Source organism: Lithobates pipiens, unplaced genomic scaffold (assembly GCF_037356315.1).
Source record: "Lithobates pipiens isolate NorthernLeopardFrog02 unplaced genomic scaffold, aLitPip1_a1.2 Scaffold_8, whole genome shotgun sequence".
NCBI lineage: Eukaryota > Metazoa > Chordata > Amphibia > Anura > Ranidae > Lithobates > Lithobates pipiens.
Window position 1 is genome coordinate 582355420 of NW_027507903.1, and position 14466 is coordinate 582369885.

General features: G+C 43.7%; 1 protein-coding gene across 2 annotated transcripts; it reads right to left on the bottom strand.

Moving 5' to 3' along the window:
- Nucleotides 1-238: 238 nt before the first annotated feature.
- On the bottom strand, nt 239-13499 carry KLF1 (KLF transcription factor 1). 2 transcript variants are annotated; one of them, XM_077470305.1, is made up of 3 exons: nt 13293-13498; nt 3636-4404; nt 239-2281 (listed from the first exon to the last, which is right to left on the bottom strand). In XM_077470305.1, exons 1-3 carry the CDS (start codon nt 13341-13343, stop codon nt 2085-2087), a joined length of 1017 nt encoding a protein of 338 aa, XP_077326431.1. In that variant the 5' UTR covers nt 13344-13498; the 3' UTR covers nt 239-2084. The 2 variants fall into 2 exon arrangements, with proteins under 2 accessions (XP_077326431.1, XP_077326432.1); XM_077470306.1 differs by having other exon boundaries at nt 2171-2306; nt 13293-13499.
- Between the last annotated feature and the right edge of the window lie 967 nt (nt 13500-14466).

Consider the following 14466-nt stretch of genomic DNA (forward strand, 5'->3'; position numbering starts at 1 on the left):
AGGGACATTTTTGTACAAGAGAGGGATGACTTGGTACAAAACAGGGACATTTGGTACAAAACAGATGTCTTGGTGCAAAACAGGGGACATTTTGGCAAAAAAAAGGGACGCTTTGGTCTAAAACAGGGACGTCTTGCTAAAAAACAGAAGCCTCTTGGTATAAAACAGGGATGCTTTGGTAAAAAACAAGGGCCATCTCTATGCAAAACAGGGATACCTTGGTACAAGACACTAAAACTGTAACAAAACGGTACAAAACTTTATTTACAACAGAATTTCTGTTTTTCTTTGTTCCTTTTGTTTTAAATACAACATCAAATAACAATATAATTTTGAAATAAATCAAATTGATTCATGAAAAATCTATGAAAGCATGATTGCGGTTGCTGCATGATTTCAAAAGCACCTTTATTATTGCTTCCTTGTAGTCAGACATCCAGTCTTCATATCCCCATAAGACAGCTTCTATTTAGAGATACTCCAGAGATGGGAAAAGGAAAGTTCAGCTCATAGCGATACCCAGGGTGTCACCTGAACAGGAAGTGACAAGGCCCATCCCTCTTCTGGGGCAGGTGATTGAGCTTACAGTGATTTAGAAGAAGACACCTAAGCTGGTATCATGTACTGGTATGGATGTTTTGGATACAGAAAACAAAAGTGAACAGGAGTGAGCTCCATCCAAAACCTAAATATATTTTCTGCCACCATTATAAAAGTCATCAGAAAGGGAAAATAAACATAAATGTTCTTATAATTACTGCAAAACAAACACCTCTGACCAAGAGAATCCGGATATTTTTTGTTGTATGTATATCTTCCGTCATACTTGAGGTGATTGTAGCCGTAGTAGAGCAACTATGACAGAGAAAATGTAGTACTGTCCGTGATACTTTTTTTTATTTGCTCTAACATATCATTTTTTTATGAACGAGCTTTCAGGTTGTGTCCCCTTCTTCAAGGTCCAAGCAGTACTGATTCACAAACAGCATAAACACAGCCTGGAAAACCCAAAGAGAAAATCTCCTCCAATGCACAGACAAAAAAAACGACCAACTGAGTACCGCTAGTCACCACTCACCACATACAACCCAACACTAGAAGGGATCAAAAAGATAATCAAAGATTTACAACCCATTATAACAGAGGATGAAACGCTGAAAAAAATATTCCAAAACCCCCCATTATTGGCTTACAGACAACCACCCAACCTCAGACATAAACTAATCAGCAGGAAACTTCACTCTGATTATAAAGTCACAAATAATGGAAGCAAACCCTGAAATTAAAAGCGCAGAAAATTATGCAACCAGATCAATCTATCCAAAAGTGTCACACACACAAATTGGACCTTTAATATCACGGGATCTTACAACTGTACCTCCAGTAATGTGGTGTAACTCATACAATGCAAAAGGTGTAGCAAAAGATCTTATACTGGTGAAACAGGACAGAAGTTACAAGTGAGGGTGAATTTGTGAATCAGTACTGAACAATGAACTTTTGTGAATCAGTACTGCTTAGACCAGACTTTCTCAACCTTATTAGCCCAGGGGAACCCTTAAAATTATTTTCAAGTCTCGGAACCCCTGATAAAACCCAATCATTTGGGGTCAATGGGAACAATGGCCCTTATTTTGGTGGTCAGTGTAAGAATAGCCCCCTTACAGAGAGCTATAAAGATCATTGGTGTCATACCACTGGCTCCTCCAAGTGGCATTGGCTCAGAACTATGTAGACATCATCAAACAGGAGGTAAATCAGCCACAGCTCAAGGAACCCCTAGCCACCTCTGGAGGAACCCCTAGGGTTCCACGGAACCCTGGTTGAGAATGGCTGGTTTAGACCTTGAAGAAGGGCACACACCCCAAAAACTCATCCATGAAAAATGATATGTTAGTGCAAATAAATCAAGTATCACGGACAGTACTAAATTTTCTCTGTTGTATGTATACAATGACAATAAAGTATATCTATCTATGCAAGTTGATTTATGTACATAATGTCATAGCTTGTCCTGTAACATTGTTATTGTTCATTCACACCTGTTCACAATATATCACAACTTCTGCTGGTAATTTGTTTGGTCATATTGGTTGACTAATGTTCACTATGTGCCGTTTCATGTGCAGAGCCAGGTGATCAGAACGAGCAAAATTCTTCTGGCACATTAGACATTGGAATGGGCGGACACCGGTGTGCTTACGTATATGGCGAGTGAGCTCGTCGGAACGGGCAAATTTCCAATAACAACCATCCCATCCACACACATAAGGTTTTTCCCCTGAAAAATAAATGTCAGATATTATCTGAAAAAGATAACAGGTAATTACAGTTAGGAGCTGGGTTACTATAATAAGATATTACAGGGGTAATAAGACACTCAGGAGCTGGGTTACTGTAATAAAATATTACAGGGGTAATAAGACACTCAGGAGCTGGGTTACTGTAATAAGATATTACAGGGGTAATAAGACACTCAGGAGCTGGGTTACTATAATAAGATATTACAGGGGTAATAAACTCAGGAGCAGGGTTAATATAATAAGATATTACAGGGGTAATAAGACACTCAGGAGCTGGGTTACTGTAATAAGATATTACAGGGGTAATAAGACACTCAGGGCCCGGGTTACTGTAATAAGATATTACAGGGGTAAGAAGACACTCAGGAGCTGGGTTACTGTAATAAGATATTACAGGGGTAATAAGACACACAGGGGCTGGGTTACTGTAATAAGATATTACAGGGGTAATAAGACACTTAGTAGCTGAGTTACTGTAATAAGATATAACAGGGGTAAATTGACACTCAGGAGCTGGGTTACTATAATAAGATATTACAGGGGTAATAAGACACTCATGGGCTGGGTTACTGTAATAAGATATTACAGGGGTAATAATACACTCAGGAGCTGGGTTACTGTAATAAGATATTACAGGGGTAATAAGACACTCAGGAGCTGGGTTACTGTAATAAGATATTACAGGGGTAATAAGACACTCAGGAGCTGGGTTAGTATAATAAGACATTAAAGAGGTAATAAGACACTCAGTAGCCGAGTTACTTTAATAAGATATTACAGGGGTAATAAGACACTCAGGAGCTGGGTTACTGTAATAAGATATTATGGGGTAATAAGACACTCAGGAGCTGGGTTACTATAATAAGACATTACAGGGGTAATAAGACACTCAGTAGCTGAGTTACTGTAATAAGATATTACAGGGGTAATAAGACACTCAGGGGCTCAGTTACTGTAATAAGATATTACAGGGGTAATAAGACACTCGGGAGCTGGGCTACTGTAATAAGATATTACAGGGGTAATAAGACACTCAGGAGCTGGGCTACTATAATAAGATATTACAGGGGTAATAAGACACTCAGGAGCTGGGTTGTTGTAATAAGATATTACAGAGGTAATAAGACACTCAGGAGCTGGGTTACTGTAATAAGATATTACGGGGTAATAAGACACTCAGGAGCTGGGTTACTGTAATAAGATATTATAGGGGTAATAAGACACTCAGGAGCTGGGTTACTGTAATAAGATATTACAGGGGTAATAAGACACTCAGGAGCTGGGGTACTGTAATAAGATATTACAGCCTGTTACCGCAAGCCCTCCTCTTACCTGTGTGTGTACGGAGATGTGCCTTTAAGTGTGAGCTCTTTGTGTACGACTTTTCACAACCAGTGTATGGGCACTTATGGCTTATAGCAGTTTTGTTTACAGTGGACCGTCTATGTCTGGATCTCTTTCCTTTGGGAAGTGACGGGACAGACTGTGAGGTTGTAGAGCATTTTGTAGGATTTGTAGATGAACACATTAGGTTGTCAGTAAAAGTCCTTGGCAGAATTGGCACCGGGTATGTTTTGAAGTGAGCACTGGGTTCAGTAGCGGGCACTGGGTCAGGCTTTGGTGGTTGTGGGTAAAAATATCCCATATAGTGTTGCACACAATCAGTGTTGTGTACGGTTCCTTGGCTCAGCTGACCATTACTGATAAGTGCCCCAGTCTCAGTTATTGCCATGTGGTGCCCAGAGGTCACACTGCTTTCTTCAGAACTGCCATAGCAGTCTAATGGAGTCCCAGGAACAAAGGGCAGGGGTTGGTCAGGAGGATTATCTGAGGGCATAAATAGAAGATTGGACATTTCAGTTCCCCATGCTTCTGCAAATGCCTGGAACTGACTTTGGCTGATAGTCGTCTGTGGGGAATAGTTGGCAATGTCACTTGCAGGAGGCTGCAGAAAGTTGTTTTGCAGGAATTCACAGTCCCAGTAGTCATCTTCATGTTTGAACTGAGATACATGGAAGGTGTGGAGGGGATCACAATAACCACTAGGGGGCAGTGTAGTCTCTTCTGTGGCAGGCCCTGGGATACCGCTGCTACTGATGTTCTGTATGGGGATAAGAAAATATTTCTGTGAATACCAAGGAACTTAAAAGGAGAGAGAACTAGGAGTAGGGAAAGAAAAATGGAAAATAAAGGATGAGGAAAGGGAAAAGGGATAGACGGAGAGTGTGGGGAGTGAGGGGGTGTTATAGTCCACAAATAGAGCTAAGAACAATGTAAGTGATAAAAGTGCAGCTCACACACATAAAAGAGGATGTTTTCATCTCACATGCTTTATGTCAGGATCCACAGTTTTTAACAGATATCACAAAATGTTTTCAAAGGTATATTAAATAGACCAAAAGGGAGAAAATAAGAGAAGATCATTGTTAGGGTTTACATACAATTTAACTTCTAAATCTTAACCCGTAACTTTAAATGTAATCATGGGGGAAAAAACATGATATATAATTCCAATTCCAAAAATTGGGATGCTCTGTAAAATCTGGCTGGCTATCACAGTGGGCACATGATCAAGGGCAGGGTACAGAGGTCAGTAATATGTAGGTCCATGTACAGAGATTAGTAGGGTATAGGGCAGTGTACAGAGGTCAGTAGTATGTAGGCCCATGTACACAGGTCAGTAGGGTATGGGGCAGTGTACAGAAGTCAGTAGTATGTATGGCAGTGTACAGAGGTCAGTAGGGTATAGGGCAGTGTACAGAGGTCAGTAGGGTATAGGGCAGTGTACAGAGGTCAGTAGAATGTAGGGCAGTGTACAAATGTCAGTATTATGTAGGGCAGTGTACAGAGGTCAATAGTAGGATGAGGGCAGTGTACAGAGATCTGTAGTATGTAGGACAATGCACAGAGTTCAGTAGGGTATAGGGCAGTGTAAAGAGGTCAGTAGTATGTAGAGCAGTGTACAGAGGTCAGTAGTATGTAGGGCAATGTACAGAGGTCAGTAGGATGTAGGGCAGTGCACAGAGGTCAGTAGTATGTAGGGAAGTGTACAGAGGTCAGTAGGATGTAAGGCAGTGTACAGAGGTCAGTGGGATGTAGGGCAGTGCACAGAGGTCAGTAGTATGTAGGGCAGTGAACAGAGGTCAGTGGGATGAGGGCAGTGTACAGAGGTCAGTGGTATGTAGGGCAGTGTACAGAGGTCAGTAGGGTATAGGGCAGTGTACAGAGGTCAGTAGAATTTAGGGCATTTTGCAGAGGTCAGTAGTGTGTACAGCAGGGTACAGAGGTCAGTAGGATGTAGGGCAGTGCACAGAGGTCAGTAGTATGTAGGGCAGTGTACAGAGGTCAGTAGGATGTAGGGCAGTGCACAGAGGTCAGTAGTATGTAGGAAAGTGTACAGAGGTCAGTAGGATGTAAGGCAGTGTACAGAGGTCAGTAGGATGTAGGGCAGTGCACAGAGGTCAGTAGTATGTAGGGCAGTGTACAGAGGTCAGTGGGATGAGGGCAGTGTACAGAGGTCAGTGGTATGTAGTATGTAGGGCAGGGTACAGAGGTCAGTAGTATGTAGGGCAGTTTACAGAGGTCAGTAGGATAAGGGCAGTGTACAGTGGTTAGTAGTATGTTGAGCAGTTTACAGGGGTCAGTGGGATGTAGGACACTGTACAAGGGTAAGTAGGATGTAGGGCAGTGTACAGAGGTCAGTAGTATCGAGGACAGTGTACAGAGGTCAGTAGTATGCAGGACAGTGTACAGGGGTCAGTAGTATTGAGGGCAGTGTACAATGGTCAGTAAAGTAGAGGACAGGGCCAACAGGACAGAGGACAGGAGATCAGTAGAGTACAGTACATGGGATAGGGTGTGGCTAAGCAAGGCATGGAGTAAGACAAGCCTGCTCTAGCACCTTCGAGAATCCTGAACAATCCTCCTTATTGCACCTCCGGGGGATATTGCCATCCAGCCATGTCACGCCATGGCTCCAGGCTCCATGTTCCACCTGACCCCCCGCACCCCCCCCCCCCCCCCCAGGCCAGGATGCAGTCCTACCACCCCGCACAGCGAAGGAAGCCGAACAGCGCTTCTTTGCCAAAAATGTGGTATACAGGGACCCCTCTCTACTCCGCTTACCTGATCCTGCTGAGGTGCTCCTGGGGGACAAGATGGGATCTCTGGATGGAATTCCCCAGCTACTGGCAAATGCACCGGCCTCCTCAAATGCGAGTACTCTACCCCATGCTTCCAACATGATGGCCAAGTCAGAGCAGGAGGGAGCTGACCCTGAGCCCACACTTAGCCCTTGTACACACGGTCGGAGAATCCGTCGGAATGTGTCCTATCGGACCGTTTTGTCAGATAATCCGACTGTGTGTGGTATGCATCGGACTGATTCCGTCGGAATATCCGTCGGACCCAATTTTCCAACTTGTTGAAATATTTTCCGACAAACTGGTCCGATCGGACATACTCCGATCATGTGTAGAGAATTTTGATCGGACAAAGTGCCACGCATGCTCAGATCAAATTCCTACACCAAAGCTATTGGCTACTAGCCTGAACGTAGTCCCGTCGTAACGAAATAACGTCATCACGTTCTGAACGATCGGATTTTCCGACAACTTGGTCCGACCGTGTGTATGCCACAGTTTCGGACACAATCCGTCGGACAAAATCCGTCGGACAAAATCCAACGGATTTGGTTGGCAGAATGTCCGACCGTGTGTACAAGGGCTTAGAGACATCCTAGCTGCTGTTACATCCTGCAGCTCATCCATCACAAATTTGACAGAGGAAGTAAAGGGGGCCGAATACTTTCGCAAGGCACTGTAAATCCCTGGGATCCGATGGTATACCGGCGGAGGTGTACTCTCATTATAGTGATATCCTTTGACCACCACTCTTGCAGGCTTTAACTGAGGCAGCAGAAATGGGACACTTACCTGATAATATGCAGGAGGCCATCATAGTGGTGCTTCCCAAACCAGGAAAGGACAGGCTTCTCCCAGACTCTTATTGTCATATCTCTTTGTTAAACTCAGATGTCAAACTACTGGCTAGGGTGCTGGCTACCAGGCTCTCTAGAGTAATTAGTGGGTTGGTGCACGATGACTTTTCCTTAATTTGCAAAAACCTGTGGATAATCCTGGATGTAGGGCCATTCTATCCTTGGACAGGGCTAATGCTTTTGGTAGCGTCAAATGGTCCTATCTCTGGGAGATCCTGGCTTGCTTCGGCTTGGGGTATCAGTTTGAAATAGTAGGGTTTCGTAGGGGCCCCCTGGAAGAGAAGATTTCCCTTTACGCAGATCCTACGACACTTTGATTTACTTAGGGACACGGCCACCTCCTTACAGAAGCTAATGGAAATGGTTATCAAGTTCGGGGACTTCTCTGGCTTCTCTATAAACTGGTCGAAATCAATTCTTATGCCTCTAGACCCACTTACTGCACCTTTGCACATGGGCGCCGGACAGATAGCCATAGTCCACTCTTTTAGATATTTGGGAGTGATAGTGTCCCCCGGACCCCCCTAGTTAGATAAATTTTGGCCCATTACTGGAAAGACAACAGGAAAAATGCCTTAGTTGGTGTAAACTCCCCCTCTCAGTAGTAGGAAGAGTGAATCTGATCAAAATGATATTGGCTCCGCAACTTTTGTACATCTTTCACAATTCCCCTATGTGGATTTCCAAAAAGCGGTTCAAGATGGTGGACACAGAGATGCGTGATCTCATCTGGAAATGTGCTAGGGCTCAGATTAGTTTATATCTATTACAGCATGGAAATGGCAAACGGGCTTTGGTGGTTCCCCACCCTAAAATGTACTTCTTGGCTTCCCAAATGCAGCAATTCACTGGCTGGGGCCAGGATAGTAACGACGACCCCATAGTATATTTAGTGACCCAGATCAACCAGGAACTAAAGGCCAGTTCTCATATGGAAATGGATTTGTCAAATGTGTGCACCCCTCCGACACAACGGCTGTGCTCCTTAAAAACGCCTGGAAGCCTTTTCGGGAGGCCTTGTCTGTTGAGGGCCCTTTGGGGTTTACCCCCTTATGGAACAACAATAATTAAATAAACTCCAGAGGTCTTCTACATGGCGACAAAAAAGGGATTTGGTTCTTCCCACAGATATACATGCGTAATATACTAAAATCTTTTGCACAGCTGAGCGCTGAAATCAAGGTACCTGTCCCAATGACAGTATGTTTGCTAGGAGCCATAGACGAGGAAATGTACCAGAGGGGAATGTACCCTATGATCATTAGACTATTGTACCTGGCTAGGAAACTTATTGCTAGATACTGGATGGTGGCTACAGTACCCACAGAGAAGCAATGGATATCATATGTCATATGTTAACTCCCTCCTTCTCAACAATTGGCCTACCGACACTGAAATGCAGCCTTAAAGTTTGACTTTATCTGGCAGCCTTGGTTAGATAATCCTAGTCTTGCCCCACTGCAGTTGGTGATGGATAGGTTACTGAGATATTGAAATACCTAGAGTCAGGAGTTGGGAAGAGAGCGAAGAGAACAAATGTTACTACCTGTTTTTGTTTTTTTGTTTTTTGGGTGTGTATTTAAAGGTGTATTTCGGACTAATCAATTACAAAAGATAAAAGAGAGTGTTTCCTACTATTCTATCAGATATAGTACCCAGTGGCGTAGATAAGGGGGGGGGTCAGGGGTGTTCAAACCCCCCCCCCAGAGCATTCCGGCAAAATGCCCAGACAGTGTCCCTGCTATATAGCCTCAGCTTTAGATCAGTAGAAGCAATCAGAGTATCGGAGTGCAACAGCCAGACCCCCTTCTATTGTGCCCCATCCCTTCAGTTTAATAAGGGGTCCCCCTGAAAAGCATGAAAATACTGTGAGGTCTCAGATGCCAACAATTGACAGTGTACGGTTGAGGGAACTCCTAGACACCTCCTTGAGGTATCATATGACACAGCCAGAGGGAGACTGGGGGTGCAGACGTTTTCCTGATTCTGTGCAGTGCTGAATTTGAGGTCTGGTTAGTGGGGAGTCATCAATTGTCTATTTTGGGAAGGAGGAAGTCAGAATTCCAGCCTGGGGAGTTTCTTTTGGTGGAGAGTTAAGGAAACGGGGGTGGGTTTGCTTTTGGAGAAGGGGGGAGTTTCTTGTAGAAAAGTTTACAGGGGGTGGTTAATGGCAGGAATTTGCTTCTGGGAGGGTTTGATTGGCTGAAGGAAGATTTTCTCCATAATTAGGAATCTTTGCTGGGGGAGAGGGTGTTGCCTGAGGGACATATTTTTGCTTTGGGGGGTTGGTTTAGAGACAGGGGGTTTAATTTTTGGGGGGATATTTGAGGACGGGAGATATTTTACAGTGGGAATATTTTCTTGGGGAGGGAGGGTTCTTAGGAGGGAAAGGGGGATTTTTTTTCCTTTAAAAGAGATGTTTTTTTTTAAATTATACATACCTAGGTGGATGGAGTATCGATCCAACGTTGCATCTGTCCCCAGCTGCTTCTAAGACCAACAACAGAGCTATCAAAGACCACTGATCACTGAATTCTCAGCCTTCAGTGAGCAAAGAGTGTTGACTGTCAGTCCCTTGCTCTGCCCCCCCACCCTCCCCCACGCTCACTGGAATGCCACTGGGCACCTGTTCTGTATCTCCCTTGTCCCTGTCCGGCACTCAGTGGAATCTGCGCAGGAGATCTGACCTGTGGGAGCTACTGGGAGATAAGCTATCACTTGTATACGCATAAGCTGGACTTCAGTGTTACCAAGTGATAGTGGTGAGCAGGGAGCAGAAGACTTGAGCCAGAGGTGGTGGAACTGAGTTCCCCCTAGTTCCTGCTGAAAAAAAGCCCTCCTTGTAAGTACAAGTTCAAAAGCTGGGTTTACTACAGTTTAAGACTGAATAGAAGCCAACCATATTGACCAGGTGCAAAGGGCACCATCTTGTGGTAGGAAGTGCACAATATATATATTTTTTAATCTCAAAACAGTTCATAAAATTTCTTAGGACACCATTTTTTAAGATTTAAATAAATCAGTAAATTTACTGCCTACCACAATATGATCCTCCTTGCACCTGCTCAACTTGCACAGTAAGGTTATCTAAAATCCTGTGTTGGGTCTCATTCATACATCCTACATGACCATGGTGCAGCAAGTATATTGCAAATACCTGCACCCAGGATCTCAGATTTTCCAATATCTGCTCAGCCTGTACATCCGAGTGATGGGCTGAAAAGAGCCAAGGCTTTCTGCTGCTGTAAACATGTATCCACCTGTATCTGCACATACAGCGGTTACCTGCAGATGAGGTAGGGATCCATTTTTGCCCTTGGATAAAACCTCTCTGCATTCAGGGTCAGAAATTTGTCCCTAACAGCAGGTAACTACTGTGACCCATGGTGTGTTAGTGTGTCGCTCAGGCTAAATCGATGTGGGGGAGTAATGTAGATGATACTGAATGTGCTGCAGGAGTGTCGGCGAGGGATGGAGTTCATCCCAGCTCCTGTACTCACTGAAAGGAAGAGAGAAAAAAAATCCCTGGTGCCGCACATCCACAGAGTCCTATGGTATTGTAGTAGTGATGGGAGAGACTACCTCAGCCCGGGTTCCCGCCAGGCCAAACCCCAACGTGCTTTGCTTTGTCCCCTGGAGCTTAAACATGGGGACCACTGAGAGCAGTTGCTCTTTTCAGCCCATCACTCAGGTGAACAGGCTGAGCAGCTGACAAAATTTGGAACATCTAGGATCCTGGCTGTAGGTATTCATGGTATATTTGCCATTTAGAACATATGAATGAGATCTAAAGCCTGGCTCACACAGTAAGATGTTTTTATTTCAACCCAGAAAGCTGAACAAAAAAAAAACTAGGGATCTTAGGAGGAGCCCGCTGTACTAATGAGTACACTACCGTACCACAACTGCGTGCATTGCATTCTATTCAGTTGAATGGGGATCATTTTTGCTGCCCTGCATTGCAAACCCTCATGGCCCACTCTGCTGTCACATGTTTTTACCGTACCCCCCCCCCCCCCCCCCCCAAAAAAATAAAAGTCTAAATGATGCCTTTGAGTTTGAAAGACCTGAACCCCCCCCCCCCCCCCCAAGGAAAAAAAAGATCCACGGCCCTGATAGTACAGAGTACTAGTTCACAAGTTATTGGACAATGCTAACTATCTTACATGAGTGGTGACCTGCAGATGTTGGATGTATATTCTGTACAGTTGTAATGTCACTTCATGCATTGTCTCAATAAAAAACGTTTTTATAAAAAAAAAAAAAAAAAGAGTACAGGACAGGGGTCAGTAAGACATAGGACAGGCGGTCAGCAGGGCAGTGGACAGGGGTCAGCAGGGCAAAGTAGGGGGGCAAGAGGGCACAGTATGGGGGAAAGGAGGGCACAGTACAGGTGTGGTTCAGGAGGAGAGCACAATACTGGGGTCAGATGGACACAATATTGGAGGGGGGGGCAGAAGAGCACAGTACAAGGGGCAGAGCACGATACGTGGGGGGGGGGGGGGCACAGTACAGTGGGGTGGGAGGGTACATGGTAGCGCAGGAGTGCACAGCTGTTGTTACGTTCTCCTGTCAATTACACCATTTTAAGAATGCCTAATCATTGATTTTTATCAGTGATCAGCAGTTTCCAATTGTGGCCTGCTTCCCTTAGCATGCGAGCTGAATGAGAATGATCATTTAGATAAACCAGCAGCCCCCCTCTCTGCCTACTCCAGAAAAATGACATAACTTATGTAGAAGGTAAAGATAAAAGGAGATTAACCCAGGCATGTTAATGTATTCTGAGGATTTAAGGTATCCTCAAAGCTTTCATCTAATAAGTTTGTCAATAAAGGGGATCATTTAAACTCCAAACTTTTGTACCCCAAATTCACACATTTAAATTAATATAAAACAAATAGTAAATGTTGGCTGAACATTGTGCAGATTTTGGGTGAAGATATTAAGGGATGACACTCCTTAAAGCAGGGGTCTCAAACTGGTGGCCCCCCCAGCTCTTGTGAAACTACAAGTCCCATTAGGCATGGCAAGGATGACCATTACAAGCATGACTCCCACAGGCATGATGGGACTTGTAGTTTCGCAACAGCTGGAGGGCCACCAGTTTGAGATCCCTGCCTTAAAGCGATATTAAACCCAAAAATGTAAGCTTTGCTAAACCCAAAAATGTAATATATTGCAGCTTACCATTCATTAAAGTAGTGGCTGCATTTGTTTTTTTGGGTTTTTTTTTAGGTTTTGTTTCATTAATTTGACCTGGTGATCTGGGCAGTAACACACTTTCTTTTTAAAGCAGGCCATAGACGAGTCGAAAAACAAATGAAAATTCTTGGTTTTTTGCATAATTAGTGTGCCAGCTGCGATACGATTTTTGTGTCGCAATTAAAAGTGCCATCTAACATGCTGGATTTTGTTTAGAAAAATGATGGCACAATGGAATGTGCCATTTTCCTTTCTTCGATCAACAAAACGTTTAGTTTTCCACTCTTCTATGGGTTTCTCCACTCTGGATGGAGGAACAACAAAAACACCTTTGGACAATAGCATTGTCAGTCTGGGGGAAGGGAGTGTTAGAGAGAAAAGAAGCATATAAAAGAAAACAAATGCAGCCACTGCATCTAAGGATACCTGTTATTCTTACTTATGGATCCATAATTTTTCCAATTCCTTGAAGAGGTCAAGCTGTCTAGCAAAAATGGCAATTACATGAATTGGGGCAAACCATATACACTGGTGAGGTTACAATGGTCAGCTTTTAATTTCATAGTTTCAAAATTTTTTTTTTTTTGTCAGTGTCATACAAAGGACATGCAATCCATTGTGGCGGCACTGTCAGAGGAGAAGCTACAGACCACATTTTTACCACATCCTCCGCTCTCGCCACATACACAACCACAGGGATTTAAAGCTCTTAAAGTACAAAAAATAAACTACCCCGTTCAGTAAGTCATCCCTTTCATCCCCGTCACCCAAATACAGCCACTTACCTGAGTGATATCATGCAGCATATGACTGTACTCATAGGATACTATCGCCATAGTACATCTATAGGAATATATTTCCCATGAAACAATACAAGTCCCACAGAATGTTGTTAGCTCCTGTTACAACTTCATTGTGTAGGATTTGATGCTTTAGACTATTTTTTCCCCCCTTGTGGCTTGTTCTGGGTGTTCTGCACACACAAAAAAAAATTTTTTCTCTTTTCAAGAATTTGGGTGCTCCAGTGATGCCTTGTGATTGGTCAGAAATAGTATGACAGGCCCCGCCCCTCCCTGTCATCTGCACTTCTCCATACAGTGGCTGTGTCATCAGTTTGAAACGTGCGTGGTGGGGGGGTCTGGGAGTGACTTCAATGGGTGTGCATGATAGACTTTCTTAGACAGTTGACTCCTACTATTGCTTGTTAATTGTAATTAGCATTATTTTGTTATTTGGATTTTTTTTCAGCACAAATAACAAGAGGCAAGAACACAATGATATAAAAACAAAGAAATGACTTGTACTTAACCACTTGCTTACTGGGTACTTTTACTCCTTTCCTGCCTAGGCCAATTTGCAGCCTTCACAGCTATTATTCTTTGAATGACAATTGTGCGGTCATACTACACTGTACCCATATGACATTTTTATCACTTTTTTAACACGAATAGAGCTTTCTTTTGGTGGTATTTAATCACTACTGTTTTTTTTTTTATTCGCTAAACAAACAAAAAAGACAGAAAATTTAGAAAAAAAATAATAAAAAAACTAAAATTTAGCAAACAGATAATTTTCCTCCTTCATTGATGTGGGCTGATAGGCACTGATAGGCATTGATAAGGCGGCACTAATGGCACTTCTAAGTGACACTGATGGGCACTGATCAGGAAGCACTGATGAGGCTGCACTAATGGGCTGCACTGAAGGGCACTGATAGGTGGCACTGAAGGGCACTGATAGGTGACACTGAAGGGCACTGATAGGTGGCATTGATAGGCACTGGTAGGTGACACTGATAGGCAGTATTGATAGGTGGCACTGATGGGCACTGATTGGCAGCACTGGTGGGTATTGATAGGTCGCATTGGTGGGCACTGCTTAGTAGTACTTATGAGCACTGGTAGGTGGTACTGGTGGGCACTGATGAGGCGGCAGTGGCTCTCCATATGGGGGATAGAT